Source organism: Esox lucius, chromosome 10, assembly GCF_011004845.1.
Source record: "Esox lucius isolate fEsoLuc1 chromosome 10, fEsoLuc1.pri, whole genome shotgun sequence".
Classification (NCBI taxonomy): Eukaryota; Metazoa; Chordata; class Actinopteri; order Esociformes; family Esocidae; genus Esox; species Esox lucius.
The window spans coordinates 2815431-2831953 of record NC_047578.1 but is presented as its reverse complement, the minus strand read 5'-3'; the positions used below and the strand labels follow the sequence as shown (position 1 = coordinate 2831953).

The window sequence follows — 16523 nt, the reverse complement described above, 5'->3', positions numbered from 1 at the left end:
CCGGTTTGAGAAATGTGACCCATGAGGTTCCATTCCGGTTTGAGAAATGTGACCATGAGGTTCTATTCTGATTTGATTAATGTGGACAGATTATATTTCAAAGAAATACACTTACAGGAATTGAAGGCCCTGGTATCACACCTTTTCACATTTCAGGCTTTCACACAGGATGATGTGACTCAAAATGAAACTAATTTTGACTTGAACTGTCACTTTTCAGTGGTGTTAAGTGCGTGTGTGTGTGTGTAAATCCATGCATGCTTGTGTATGAAAACATGTTTATGTGTTTCTAAAAACAAGAAAAGAAACCAGGCCAGCCTAGTTCAACCGGCCGATCCACGGCTTCCTATGTGACAGACTGTCTTTATCCACTACGCTATTTAAACAGCTAGTGTTGTTTCACAAGATATGTGTGTATAGACGTGGTTTCTGTTTACTTCTGCCGTTCTCAAAACTAGTCCCCTACATTTGTTAACATCCAAACAAGGTTGTTACACTGCATCCAATACGTTAAATTTGAAAGAGATTTCTGTAGATGGCTAGCTAATAGCTGTACAGTACCTATAATGAAACAATGACTCCAATTACTCCATGGCTGGTTCGTTTCTTTAGAAAACAATGACAGTTGAATAGCTAACCACTACGCTATGGAAACTACACTATGTACATCGAAATCAATCGAAATGGAGAGCAATATGTTTGTTGTCGGTGCAGTTTGTCCATTACAATATTACCAAAAACTGTTTTATTTCAGGCTTACTATAATGTAGCTACTGAAGCATGTAGCCAGCGAAGTTTTAGTCTATCTTGAACAAATCCTAATGCCTAATCTGTTTTGTCCAGGGCGAGGTTTGAATGCCGGTCGCCTACGTGGCAGTCTGCGTCTCTAACCACTACGCTGTTTAACGACAGTCAGTCAGTCAGTCAGTCAGTCAGTCAGTCAATCTGAAACTGGGGAGAGTGGGGGGTGAGACTTTTATATCCCTCTCTCCATCTCTCCATCCTCCATCCCTCCCTCCCACATGGACCTCCTCTTCCTCCTCTTGTTCCACCTGTCCAGGCTCAGTGATCAGAGCAAACTGTGTGATGTTAATTGGTAGTCTGGTAACACTTTCCCAGGCTGCCTGCATGTGACCTTCGGATGACAGGCTTACATGAGTCGAGGTCGAGGCTTCCTTCTCTGTGTCAGCAGACGTTAGCAACCTCCTGGTGGGGAGAAGGAGGTTACCAGGGAACTAAAGAAAGTCATTTTTTTATGAATTATTCAAAATGTGTGTTTTGTGTTTTTTCTGCAGTTCAGTCCTTCCACAGTGGTTCTATATGGAACGCGCGCGCACGCTCCTGCTGTTTAGACTTAACGTTCTTCAATTCATGGACCCAGCTGTTCCCCAAACCCATCGGAGGGCTGACATGTTATCCAGAGCAGCCCGTTCAAATGCCTTTCTTAAGAGCACTCGGATTCAAACCAACAACCTTTTGGTTCCTGGCTCGTTGCTCCAAGCACCAGGCTCCCTGACGCCCTAGAGGATCAGCGGGTGTCGACAGAATGCAGGGACGTGATGGTGAAGCCTAAAGGGCCCCTGCGATGGGGAAGAATGGGTGTGTGTTCCAGGTGGAAGGTGTGACTGATGGAGAGGGCAAGAGGAGGAAGGAGGACTTACAGCATAAAACTGTTTATCGATCTCTCACATAACGTCACACTAAAGGATATGGATTTCACTTCAATACTTTATTAAATAACAGAATCATCATCATCATCATCATCATAATGGCAGAAGGAAACCATGAATGCATTCTAACAAATGAAACACAAACACCTGTCACATTTCCTCGTTATGTCAACAACAGTATTGGACATGGAGCTACAGACACACACACACACACACACACACGCGCACGCGCACACACATTTACACATACACAGTATGAGGTGGCTTTATAAAAGTCAAGCTAGGCTCTCCATTTCACCTGTGCTTCATATCAATGCCCATTGTCCCCCCCGGGGCAGGAACGTGGGTTGGCGGGAGGTGAGTCTCTAACCCAACATCTGATCATTTCTTGTGCTAAGACTGTTCCCTTCATAGAGCAGACATAACAATACCTTTCATAAAGTAAACATAGCAGCACAATGGAGCCTTTATAACCCAGACTTAGCAGCACTATGTAGCCTTAATAGAGGAGACAGGAACGTACCATGTAGTCTTCACAGACCAGGATTGTACTATGTACCTTTCATAAGGTAGACATAGTGGTACTCTGTAGACTTAAAAGGACATAGGCCTCCATCCAATGGCGTGCTGTGTTGGTTAAGACGCCCCGACAATCAGGGGATGGGACAGCCGGTCATTGTTTGCGGCTGCCCGTGTCTCTGACCGCTACAACGACTTCCTTTGTGCACCAGTTCACCAGCTGTTGTCCCAGGGATGAGGCTGCTCCATTCATCCCACCGGTTCTGGGCCCAAACAGACATGCTGCCGTGGCCGTTCACTGCTGCAGCCATAATCTATCATCCGCCCATTTCATTGGACCATCAGAGGGAGCGAGAGGCGTGAACCGAGACACTTCCTCGCTAAATATGGTTAGGGGCACGTCCAAAATGGCACCCGGTTCCCTGTGTAGTGCACTACTTTTAAACATGGACCATCGGGCTCTGATTAAATGTGTTGCACTACAAAGTGAATATGGTTGCCATTTGGGATAAACAAAATATCTGGCGTTTAAACCCCACTTCCCCTCGCTCCAGAACAACCCGACCATCACAAAAAATACCAAGAATACAAAAAAATTTAAACCCCTCTGCGATGCTGAAGTGGTATTGCGTCATAACCTGTGTGTGATTCTCTCGTTTACACGTGGTTCTGACATTCTGCCTAGGTTCGCAACAATTAAGACACATTGGGATCTGATTGTGGTCAGATCGGACAAGTGTAAACAGACATGATCGGGTCGGGATCAGGAAGGATAGGACAGATGTCAGAGGCAGGTATAAATAGGGTCTCTGATTCCAGTGTCAGAGTACTAAGACACAGACCCCATTTTGAGGTGGTTGCGACATGAGAAACTAAGTTCACCTGATATTCACATGCTGATAATGTCGACACAAAGCTTCACAAAAACAAGAGTATTCTCAGTCTCTGTCAGTCGTGAACATAACATCCACAACGGCAAAGATACTTAATAGTTTGTGGTTCTAATTATAACAGTCATCGCGACTTGAATAATTACAAACTAATACTGTTGCACATAATATATTCTCCCACAACCCGGGATGAATTGATGAGATTTGTTCTTGTTTTCTTTGAGGAAATAACATTTAATTCAAAACACAATTTATCTTAAAAAAAAAAAGAAAGCTAATCAGAAAGGCTAACGTTAAAAAAGAAAGGAGCTAATCTACCGGGCTGACATGCGCCCAATCATAATAGCAAGACAGACTTCTTTATGCCTGTCGTCACATAATTTTGTCACACGGCAAAATGTTTACATTGCAAAATGTTTTACTTCCTTGGAAGTAATAGCTGAAACCCGCATGTCTTTCTGCAACGGTAACCATCCCTTTAAGCCTGCACTGAGACAGTTATATGTGTCGTACGTGAAATTCTACTCAACATAGCAGCATAGCACTGAGAAAACAAGCTCACCACAACTCACAGAGCAATGGTGATTTAAACAGCTTCAGAGTCCGGTTAGGCCCGGCTAGGCCCGGTCAGGCCCGGCTAGGTCCCAGTTATAGGCCCGTTTAGGTCCTAGGCCCCGGTGGATGGATGAGGCACTAAAGCCTAGAGTTCCATCCCCATGTATGTATCCATAGGTTACGATTTAACAGTCGTTCCATTGTCCCTGGCCCATTGCCTGGCTAGGTCCAGTTAGGCTCTGTAAGTCCATTTTCGATAAAGGATAATCCCTTGACCAATGGGGTGGCCAGAAATATCCGGTCCGCCAACCAGAGTCTTCATCCAACGATCAAGCCGAGTTCCAGGGTCCGGCTGAGGTCTTTGATTGGACGGGTATAGTCACAGTTCCTGTTGAGTAGTACGATGAGACATGATTGGTTGGAAACAAGAGAAGCAGATCCCGTTCAGGCATGTGATTGGATTTACACTGATGTGTATGTTGTTTTAGGGGGTGAGGCTCGTTAGATAAGGAGGTGATCTACTTGGTGGGAAGGTGGGGGGGGGGGGGGGGGTCATGGGGTCTTGGTGGAGGTCACATTAAAACAACATGGAATTCAACACTAGTCTCTGTAAAGACTCCCTCCATTATCTGATTCAGACACTGCCAATCAGTGAGGTGTGGTTCTGATGCCGAATGGGCCAGCCATCCCCCAGAGATCCACGACATAACTGGTCCGATGGGCCATAGCTTAACGAGAGGTCTATCTCCTGCTGAGATCAGTAGTGAGACCTGCTATGTATCCTCTGGTTAAAATCCTGTAACGCCGCACTCAAATCATGTTCGGATGGGAACCTGGGGTCCTACCCCGACATGAAAACATCACATTTTCGTTCAAGAGAATTTTGGTGATGTCACACAAGAGGAGTGTGGGACTCGACCCGGAGCCTCGTGGTGCAGGTCAAACTACCTCGACACGAAAACAACCACGCGATCCTCATCACCAACCAGAACAGTCCACAGAACCAACACAAAGACGACCCCTGGGAGGGCCACTGAACAAGGCTGCTGAAACTGAGACAGTGGTCTCCAGTTATGAGACATCCAAGCCAGGCTCGACCCGCACCGCTCTCAGCTGTCAGGCCCTGGGTCTGACCCTAACCCCTGGGCCTAGGCCCGACCCAAATCCCTGACCCTAAACCCTGGGCATGACCCTAACCCCTAACTTTGATCCCTGTGCCAACAGGAACCACTGAGCCAATCTGAGCTCAGAGCTGAGCTGGAGGAGTGGGTAAATGGGCTTTTGGTCCTTGGAGACCTCCAAGCTGTTGTGAGGATTGGAATGTGCCCACCAGGCAGGGAGGAGAGAGGAAATGCAACAGCAAATCCCACTGGATTTTGAACCATCGCTGTTTACTTATTCTTCCATGTTTTCATCCCTCAGCCACTCGCTATATTTGCTTGGGCGGAGGAATTAACTTTGGATTACCAGCGTTGGGCGCATGAGTGTGTACTTGTGTGTGTTTGTGATTGCGTGTGTGTGTACGCATGTGTGATGAGACAGGTAGTGTGAGTTAATCTGTGTGTGTTGGCAGTCCAGTACAGCATGTCCACATTCCCTAAGTGTGTGACAGCATTCAGGCAGTGGAATGAGGATGAACCTGATCTGGATTATATGCTCCCCTCTTATAAAAGTAGTGACCAATAGCTCAGTAACCTTGGTCCCATAACAACCAGTAAAACTCTTTGGGCTCATAGGCCCAGTAGAGATCATGGGGGTCAAAGAGGTCATAGGGGTAATAAGGAATCTTACCCAGGGTGCTGTGCGGGAGACAGGCTGTCTCACCTGAGGTGTTTCGGAACTACAGACGGACTCTCACACCAAAGACGTGGTGGTTTGGCTCATTAGCGGGTCAACCGTCTGTCACGGCCCGCTCGGAGGAAGAGAATCCAGACTCTCTCATCCACAGCCGCCCATTCAGCTTAGCAAAATAAAACTGGTTCGAAATCACGACTAAGAGGCAAAAGTGTCGGTCACTGTGTACAGGTTTCACAGCCTTGGCAACACAGATAAAAGGACGTTTGAAGTGTAAACTGTGAAATACTTCTGCACAAGAGAAATATAAACCTCTGCACATCTGCGGAAAACCCACATTAACACACCAGTGACTACAACGGGTAAACCGACAACGCCCAGGGTTCATTTCAAAGGTTTATTAAAGTGAACTATTAAGCCATGCCTGCGTCCACAACTGGTGCACTCTTGCCTCCGAAGCGCACTGTTTTAGGAGCTATGTGGTCATTAAGTAGTGCACTATACAGGAAATAGGTTGCCAGCTGAAATCCCTTGAAGGCAGAACACAGTTGCCAAGGTGATAGCAACAACAACAACAACAATGTCAATATCAACAACAACCACTGGCCTTCACCGCAACTACAGACATGTAGTTATTCGCGGGCCTGTACAGTGACCTCTGAACTCCTGCCGGAGAATTGTGTCTCTTATTTAAACATCCTCCAATCCACTGCCTCTCACATTGTTGGGACTCGGCACGTGAAGAAAGGTATTGAAGTGTCTGAGCGTGTGCGTGTGTGTGCGCGTGCGTGCGGATAAAACCCAGGCCAGCCAGGATTAGCCAGTGACTGCACCTCCAGAGCTGCATCGCCCAGCAGGACAGAAGCGGATGGGGGGGGAGGGGCTTGAGTGAGAACGAGGGCGGGGCTAATCTCCTAATCTCACTAATGCCACAGCAACAGCGGGCAGCCGCCCTGACGACAGTCGCCCCGACGACAGCCAGGAGACAATGGGCTGGCGGGGTCAACAGCTGATCACCCCTGACCCGGGCTCATGCCCACCACACAACACATGAAAACAGTGACAGACTCCGATTTCACCTTGGATGACAGCACACCCAGAGAGACATGGACGGTCCTGCGCTACTTCTGCCTGGGATTCAGGGTTAGGGTCAGGCATTTAGGGCGCAGTGGCTGTTCCCAGCGGTCAGCGGGCCCTCGGCCCCTGGGACGTCAAAAGGCCCCCAGCAAAAACAAAAGCATTTGTTTTGTTTTCTGGGTGACTGAGCCCACGGCAGGAGGGTCCTCAGAATGACACATGGGCTTCAGCTGCTCCCTCTCCATCCCCGTTGCTGACCGAAGGGATTTACGACACAATAATGTCCGTCTGAAGGCAGACAAAATGTCAACGGGACATTCTATGGAACAATGTTGTTGGTTTAACTCTGGCGCAACCAATCAATGTCCATCTGAACCATCTCACCACCCAGTTCTCTATCTTGTTGTGATGATAAAACGGCTGTGACAACATTATTGGATCCAAGTACGAATCCCAGACTTAGGTAGACGGGGGGGGAGTGTCATAGATTCAGGACAGCTGAGTTTTTGTTCCCCACCTGTAGTGACAATTGAGATGCGGGGGGTGGGGTCAAGAGGTGGGTGCCGGGTCAGGAATGACAGGCTCCACCATTCAAGTAAAATCAGGCAAATGTTCTGCAGAATAGACAGGGTTCGTGTTGAGAACAACCCATTGTCGACACATGCCGTGTCATTGGCTCAGGGCTGGGTCTAGGAATATACCATAACACAACGTGGGATGAGGGGAGGGGTGGGACAAGTGGTTAATGGATTGATCCTTTTCAGCCACCGTACAAACCACCGCCATGACAGGGCAGCGTTGGAGACCCCACATCCCACCCCTTTTTACATTGTTGGATGTAAATAATGGGGGCGGGGTTAGAAATGTCTGTCAGAGAGGTGGAGGGAGAAGAACAAGGGACGGGAAAAAGGAGGGGTGTTCTCCCTCTGCGCCTCCTCTCACCGGTCCAGAACGCGGTTGTAGTCCTGCGGGCCGCAGCCTCCCTCGCTCTTCAGCTCGGCAAACACCTGCGTGAAGAAGTGCGGGTCGGCGTTGATCCGCAGCATCTTGCCGCTGGTGGTGTCGATGATGGCCAGGCACCGGTCCCAGAAGGCCTCCTTGCCAGCCTCCACCAGGAAGGGCTTCAGCGGGTACGAGATCTCGTTGCCCATGTACGAGTAGGACAGGTAGAGGCAGGTGAGCAATGTGGCCTGCAGCTCGTGTTCCGACGACACCAGGTCGCCATCCACCACGTCCCGGCACAGCATGTAGACGAACACCACGTTGGCCGGCGTGACGAAGGCCTGGTCCTGCCAGCCCTGGAGCAGCAGGGAGCGGTCCACCGCGCGCAGCCACAGCACCGGGTCGGCCGGGGAGAGATGCTTCAGCCGGTAGCAGCGGCCACAGAGGAACTCGCCCAGGCAGCGGAGGAGCTCGCTGGTGGACGCCTGGACGATGACACGCTTGGGGGACGCGGCGCCCGTTCCCTGGGGCGGTGCCTTCTTGACGGAGGAGAGCTGCTGGCTCCTCACGCCCACATTGTAACCGTAGAGTCCCTGGCCGAAGCCGATGCCCAGGCCCGGCCCGCCCGGCACGTCGTAGCTGGACAGGTTGGCGCACGACAGGGACTTCTTGACATTCTCTCGGTTCAGGTGTAGGACCGGATCCTTCTGGTAGAGGTTGTTGTTGTTGTTGAGTGGGTCCCCGAGCGACTCCGGACCCACGGGACATTTCTTGGAGACCCCACGTTTCTTTGTGGAGGCCACCAGTCGCTTCCAGGTGAGAGCTGGCAGGAAGAAGGACTGGCCCCGTTTCAGGCCGCGGTCCTTCTGGGTGTTGAGCGAACGGCTACTCAGGCTCGGGTAGTGGTTGAGCGAACCGGGACGGTTGTCGTAGTAGCCGTTTTTCCTGGACGAAGGCGACAGGGATAGTACAGTGCCCATGGTGAGTCAGTGCAATGAAGAATGGACTGCGCTGAATATGTGCGTTTGACTTTGGACAGGGGCGGGCTGGAGGCACCGCTCTCTCCCGTTTCAGCGCTTACAATCCAGGCACCGAAGATGGTGAAGAGATGACTGGCATCTATCGAGGTTTAGTTGAACTTTGAAACTTTTCAGTTGATGTTGACACCATTTAAATGCCAACGGTGACCCTGCCACTATCTGCCAAAACACAAGAACAACACACACACACACATATATATGATGTTCACGATAAAAAGTAAATATGTAAACATTGGAAATAATACATTTGTAACAACTAACAACAATAAATTGTGACGCTTGTTCAATTTTTTGGTTTGTTCTGTCAAGCAGCGCTGCGCATCCCTGTCCAGGAAGACAGCCACAAAAAAGCGCATTAAGACGCAGCTCTGGTCCGGGGCGATCGTGTGTCTTCTAGTAGATAACGTAAATGAACGCGCAATATATGCTGGACCAGAACTAGTTCATACAATTCCCGAATCATTTTCCACAGGCTCCTGTCTCATCTAGAGTCACAACATGGGTCTAGATTGGGCATTCATGCTGCTATATTAACAGAATCAAAACAACACATTCTTATAGCATTGTAGGCTATTGTTGTGCGCAAAACAACTACATTTTACATTCCAATTGCGCAATATGCAATGCTCAATTTACCAGGACCACAATAAAGCCGAAAATACCAAGCTTTCACAATAACACTGCACAATGAATAAATCCCGCACACAGAGAATATTACAGAGCAAATTAACAATTTACAATTAACCACATAGAGCGTGTATTTAAAAAATATCTACTAATGATAGGAGGGACATACTGTGATGCTCACCTAGATGTCCCGTGTCGGTGTCAACTGATTGTCCATATCCTAGTCGTTGCAGTCCGAGATTTACAAATCTGAACAGCCAAGGGCCACAAATGGATCGTCTGTGTGAAGGTACCATTGATAACTGTTCAGATAACTTCGAAACAGATTGATTCGGGTTATGAAGCGCTTCTGAGCGCTTTTTTATTCAGTAGGGAAGTGCGTAGAAGCAGACCGTTTTGGTCAAGTCGTCTGCAGGTGTCCGGGGCACTTCGCGCGGAGTAATAGCTGCAAACAGACGCATAAATCCAAAAGGCTTCTCCGTTTTGAGAAATAGAGTTAGCTAATCCTGGTCAGTCCTCTCAGATAGCTGACCTTACTGTTCTTTCGATGCATTCCATTTTGGAATACAACACTTTAGCCGAAGTTAATGTAAATAAAGTATATCCACAATCCACTTTTATATGCCTTTTGGATTATAATCTAACGCGGAACAAGCGACAAGTCGGGGAAGCTTAATCTGCTTCTATCTGATGAAGAGGAAGATAATATTGGCAGGGGAACAACACCCGGTGTCAGCCCCGCAGATCGGTCTCGTAAACTACTGAGCGCACCGTGTGGCGCGAGGCGGCTAATCAAATCGTTTCCCTGACAGACTCCTCCTAGCAGGGTCGCGTGTGCTTCTCAGCTGCCTGACGCGCGCACAAACAAACACTCAGGGATGAGAGCCGACGCGTTGTTCAGTTCACCGCTGCGTTCTGGATCACAAGACTGTCGTTATCGCGTTCATGGCGAATTGATAGAAACTGAGTCTGTTGAAATAGAAATAGCCTGAAGATATTCAACTTGCTTATCATGTGTTTGTGTGTACAGAGGGTGGATAAGGGATATGGCTTGATTGGGTCTACTTGAGATATTTTGTTGGCAAATTATCTGACTGTTAACGTGGTCATAGAGATAAAACAACGTTCTCCAATTACATGTATTTAAGACTTTCCTTGTGTCAGGCCTGATGTATAATGCCTTGTTTCAAGTCTCAGGAGAGCTATGGTTTGAAATGTTCTTTTTTAAATGTGGTTCTGTCTTTGTTCGGTTCCTGCATTTTGCATTGTCATGTTTGTTGTTTAGTATGAACCCCAGAAAGTGTATAATGGTGTAGTCCTGCTTTTGAAAGAAACTAAATGGGTTTCATAAGAAAATCCCATAGATGTACAGGATTCTGGAAGGGCTTACCTAGCTACGCTACCTGTGTGGAACTGCAGGCCTGCGTTATGTTCTGTGACATTCACTCACCTGGCCCTTGCTCTACATAACTGTAATGGTGAAACTCTTCTATAACTCCAACATAACCACCGTAACTAGGACAACCATGGCTGTGTGACCTGAATAACCAGTCATCTTTCTGCACGGATAATGGATTGTTGTAGTTTGTGTCCCAAATGGTGCCTTTAGTGCCTATTTAGAATTAAGTAAAGCCTCCGCTACCGAGATGTAGGGTCAGTGCGGGAGACAATAGCCATGTAGAGCCGTAGGCTACCAGGCCATATTGTCTTCTTGCGTGTGAGTTGATGTGTCTCTCTCACGCAGCCATCTTGATGGGTTGTTTCCATGATTATGGGTTGTATATTTCACAGTACCCTAGGCTCCGGAGAGCACTTATCAACGGTACATTGGGCCAAAACTGAAGCAGAAACACTTTACAGGCACACCGACCAGCACATAGGCGGGTGACATGGGCTATAAGTCATCGTCATCAATAGGTTCTGTTATCTGTGGGTTAGGGTTCCCTAGAAGTTGATTAAAACTAGCCTGGCTACCAGTCTCTTTAACTCTCGGACATAGTGTAGGGATGAGGATGTTGGCCAAAGTTTGCCCTGGGCTAAAAAGCCCTCACAAATGAGATTCTCCATTGAGAATGTTTTTTTTTTTCAGTACTTGCGACTTAACTTAATCTTTGTCCTGGAAACCGTCCTTAAGAGTATAAACCCAGATGATTACCAGCAGTCATGTGTGTCCTTTCATGTACACAGTTTATATTTCCCATGACTGGGCATATTATTGTTAGTACAATGTCAAAATGTTTAAATCATTTTAGATCGATTTCTCTGATACAGAAAATTCAGGAGGTCTACACTGTAGAGCTACTGAAAAAGTGTTGATAAAAGTGAGCTTTGAAGGACAAACTATGAATTGATTCATGAGTTAAGGGATTATGTTATTTCAGATGAAAGCAGCTCTAAAAACAAATAAATAATGTAAAAAAACAGACAAGTCCTCCATTGAATCCGAAAGTACGTTTGTCAGGACTCTGCTTCCTGTGAGTTTTTAACCGTATCAGTCCCGCATAAAACCGCCATTATTGACGTGCCACATCTAGGGCTGTTTGAAAGAGAACACATATCCTCACAGAGAGCACACATCCTCACAGAGAACACACATCCTCACAGAGAAAACACATCCTCACAGAGAACACACATCCTCACAGAGAGCACACATCCTCACAGAGAGCACACATCCTCACAGAGAAAACACATCCTCACAGAGAACACACATCCTCACAGAGAGCACACATCCTCACAGAGAACACACATCCTCTGAGAGAACACACATCCTCACAGAGAACATACATCCTCACAGAGAGCACACATCCTCACAGAGAGCACACATCCTCTGAGAGAACACACATCCTCACAGAGAACATACATCCTCACAGAGAGCACACATCCTCAGAGAGAACACACATCCTCACAGAGAGCACACATCCTCACAGAGAACACACATCCTCACAGAGAACACACATCCTCACAGAGAGCAAATATACTCACAGAGAACACAAATCCTCACAAAGAACACACATCCTCACAGAGAACACACATCCTCACAAAGAGCACACATCCTCACAGAGAGCACACATCCTCACAGAGAGCACACATCCTCACAGAGAGCACACATCTTCACAGAGAACACACATCCTCACAGAGAGCAAATATACTCACAGAGAACACACATCCTCACAGAGAGCACATATCCTCACAGAGAGTACACATCCTCACAGAGAACACACATCCTCACAGAGAGCACACATCCTCACAGAGAGCACACATCCTCACAGAGAGCACACATCCTCACAGAGAGCACACATCCCAGCAGCTAAGTTCATTATTCAGCAATACAATTTCAGCTGCTTTGCACAACCAACATACTGATGAAGCAAAAACAAACAAAAAAGCCCAAGGAAAGCCTCCTTACCCGCCATCTTAATCCATCCCTTGTTAAGTTGATCACTCATGAGCTTTCTGATTGGATGTGCAGCTGTAGAGGGGCTTGCGTTCCAAACAGCCCCCTTAAACCATTACAGAACCCCAGTCCTGACCAGAACGCCGTACAGAAGGTGGTGCACTAAAGAGAATAGGCTGCCATTCATCACTCAGGAGAGTTTTGCCCATTCACAGATGCCCCCCCCCCTCTCTCTCCTCCACCCCTTCACCCCGACCCTGGAGCAACAGCTGACCCGGGCAGATGACAAGCGGTGGTGAAAGAGGCTCTTGTTGAACCCGGCTTGGCTTCCACTGTCGTCACCCAGATACGAGGTAGATACGGGGCTCCCACTAACCCTGAATGGCTGACTTTGTCACTCCCTTCGCCAAGGACTTATGTCTGCCACGCTCTAATTATTATGTGTTTTGGCAGGTCGTCAACTTGGTCCTATTTAACACACACGCCCCTGTGTATTTGAATGCACCTGTAAATAGGATTGTTTTTTGTACCTCCCTGGCTTGGTGGTTTGATGCCTGTACGTAGAACGGTTATCTCAGCACCAATACCGTTCTTGTCCAGCAGTCAGACATTTTGTGTCCTGGTGTTCATTACAAAACACTAAGGAAGTTCCTTTTAGGAACATTGGGTTCTGCTCAGTGCCATTCTACTCATTGCGCTTGTTTGCTAGGTACCTTTATATAACAGCAGAAAGTGTCCCTGGCAGGATTTTGCCTCCCCTTTCATCACGTTCCAGCCATCCAGTAGATTTGTCTTGTCTATTTGTCACATGCTCACTGTTCAAACAGTGCCTTAGTTCTACAATATAGACAAGTCACCCTCCTTCCTGTCATCCCTCCATCTTATCCCTACTTCCTGTCATCCCTCCTTCCTATCATCCCTACTTCCTGTCATCCCTTTTTCCTGTCATCCCTCTTTCTTATCATCCCTACTTCCTGTTATCCCTCCTTCTCATCATCCCTCCTTCCAGCCATCCCTGCTTTCAGACATCCCTCCTTCCTATCATCCTTCCTTCCTATCATCCCTCCTTCCAGTCATCCTTCCTTCTTTTTTGTTTGTTTTTAATCATTGAACCTAAACTGTATGTGGGTGTTTGACATGATGTGGGCCTTTTGTGGTTCAGAGCGTCAAACACAAATCAATTCAGTTTTAATGTCTTTTTTTTCTTTTTCGATTGTTTAGAACATGCTGTTTTATGTGAACATACTGAAAATTCATTGCTTACTTTTTCAAAATAATTTAACCAAACATGAAAATGCTCAAATGGTGTCCCAAGTAGTTTAAACTTGAATAAATCTAAGGAAAATTAATGCAACTCTCCTCAATAAAGTACAGAATGTTGACACAGATTATATTTGTCTATTTGTCTATTTGTGAATTTGATCCAGTCCAGGTCCAGGCATAATATTTTGAGTCAGCTCTGATCAAAAATATTTTGGCCCAGAAATGGATATCATATGGTGTGACACTATTTTATGATATTTAAACGGGCAATTGTTTCTAGGTGCTTGGGGAGGAGGGGTCCTTGTTCAACCAGGAAGTACGGAAAACACCTCAGTAGGACATGGAGGGGTTACAATGTGAGTTGTCTCTTGTCATTTTTTCAAAAACATCTAATATTTTAGGCACTCCCACTTACCCTTTCCCAGGGTCTTTTAGTGTGACTCTTTTTACTTTAAAATGCCAAAAATAAATAAATTATTTTGTCACTATTACTTTTAAATCTGTTACCATGTTACAGTGGCTTTGCTCCTTGGATGCTGGCGCAGAACCACAAGGCACAATCTTGCTAAGTGCATGAAAACTCTTAAGCCTTAAACGCCTTGCTAATCTGAATGCTATTCATTTTCTTATTTTACCTGACCTCTCACAGTCAAAGTTGCATATTATTTTACCTTAGTTTGTCATACATACTCATTACTAACCTAGCCTTGTTTACGGTATATGACTGATTTATTTAGGGGTAGTTATGAGTCATCAACACTTCCCAGTAGTTAATATTCAGCAGACTTAACTGTAAACTATTTATTGTGATACCATTCTTTATTAGTGTGTTCTTCACTAGAAATATGGTCCTTCACTAGTCCTGTGTCAGATAACCAATTCATCTACAATATGTTGAAAGATTCAGAACTGATGTCTGACTTTGCGCAATCGTTAAGAAAAATTCATACAAAATGTAATGAATGTTCACAAGGAAAAGCTGGATTTCAAGAAAGTAATGAAAAATAATTATGATAAAGTGAGTTTCTTAAGAAAAGTATCCCACATTGTCATTTTATATACAATAACCTTCATGTCACACCATGTGACAGTTTTAGGCACTAACACAACAAATAGGTGAATATAGTCTGATTCCAGTACAAAATCTTAAAGACCACATATATTTTAGGAAATCTAAGAGTCAGTATAACACAACCCAATAATTGTCATGCCACACATTTCAAACACCCATGTGTAAACAGGTCTCTTTTACAGGGCCAAGTTGTAAATGCACCTTGGTCTCAGTCTATTTTCCTAGTTGAAATAAAGGTCTAATAATAATAATATAATCCCTCCATCCATCTATCCCTCCTTTCTATCATCCCTCCTTCCTATCATCCCTCCTTCCAGCCATCCTTCCTTCTTGTCACCCCTCAGTCCTTCAGTCTCTCCACTGATTGTAAAGGAAGTAACTGTTTGAGGAAATAAGGAGTAAAGGAAGATCCCTCTGTTCCACAGCTTTCATCCATCCTGTGCTTTTCTAGTTGTGGTAAGTAGTAAACAAGTGAACACTTTAGAAGAAAGAAGGTGTTATGCTGGAGAAATATGATGTAGAAGTATAACTACACCTAAATCACATCAGCAGGAGAAATATAATATAGAAGTATAACTACACCTAAACCACAACAGGGGAAATATGATGTAGAAGTATAACTACATCTACAGGATACGTTCTGGATACATACTCGTTCTGGAGTGTCTGCTGAATGACTGAATGTACAGTGTCATCCATATTGTGACTGAAATCCTGTTTTCTATTTTTGGACACAATTACTGAGGTTAAAGCTCAGATTCACAGCTTTTATACATGGTTATTTGTATACATATCACCTTTTAGAAATGACAACCATTTTTTATACACAGTCCCCCTATTTCAAAGCACCAAAAGTATTGTGACAATTTAAATCTGAAAATTATTCATATTAACACAGAAAAAATGAATATTCTATTACAATTACTGTATATACCTGAGATTAGTACACACAGGCTTGTTAGAGTTTTAACTCAATGTTTTAGCCATGTATTTGTTTAAAATCTCACAGGTTTTTCACACTGAAACATTAACTGAATGAATACAATAACTTAGCAATGATACTGAGCATACTGTAAAAATATTTTGTGACGTCCAGATTAGCAGTATTTATAACAGTGGTTACACTGCCCTCTAGTGTCCAATCTAATTCAGAGCTGAATGTACATATTTTCTTTTTTTATATCGTTTTTCCTCAACCTAATTTCCCCTTTGATGTAAAAACAACCTGCAGGCAGTGTTTTTGGTCAAAGGTCGATCTAGGTTATTTTTTTCGCTAGCTGTGCATTTGAAGAAAACAGACAAGCAACTTCTGCCCGTGGTTGTTATCCGTCCGCAAACTTCGTCCGTGCGAGTAGCATGAGGCTGCAGTTTCAGGACCGCTGTTTCAGGACCCTCGTTATTCGCGACAGCGTCACCTAACGAATTGGATAACCATGGACCGGCACAAGTTTAACCAATATTAACACAACGTTAGCTAACTAGCAAAGTTAGATAACTAGCTAATGTGATGATACTAAAGGCTTTACAATGATAGTCTGAAAGAAGGCACAACAATCATCTGTTAATGTATGATAGCTTGCTGCAAAACGAACATTTACCCTGTATGTTTTGTTGTATATTGAATCCATACTTCTACATGCCAGGGTTCTGGAGAGGAGAATACGGCCGATAGTAGAACCT

General features: G+C 45.5%; 1 protein-coding gene across 1 annotated transcript; it reads right to left on the bottom strand.

Moving 5' to 3' along the window:
• Positions 1-4175: 4175 nt before the first annotated feature.
• On the bottom strand, positions 4176-9903 carry si:dkeyp-92c9.2 (uncharacterized protein LOC571482 homolog). The gene is made up of 2 exons (XM_010873132.4): positions 9296-9903; positions 4176-8646 (listed from the first exon to the last, which is right to left on the bottom strand). Exon 2 carries the CDS (start codon positions 8425-8427, stop codon positions 7444-7446), a length of 984 nt encoding a protein of 327 aa, XP_010871434.1. The 5' UTR covers positions 8428-8646; positions 9296-9903; the 3' UTR covers positions 4176-7443.
• Between the last annotated feature and the right edge of the window lie 6620 nt (positions 9904-16523).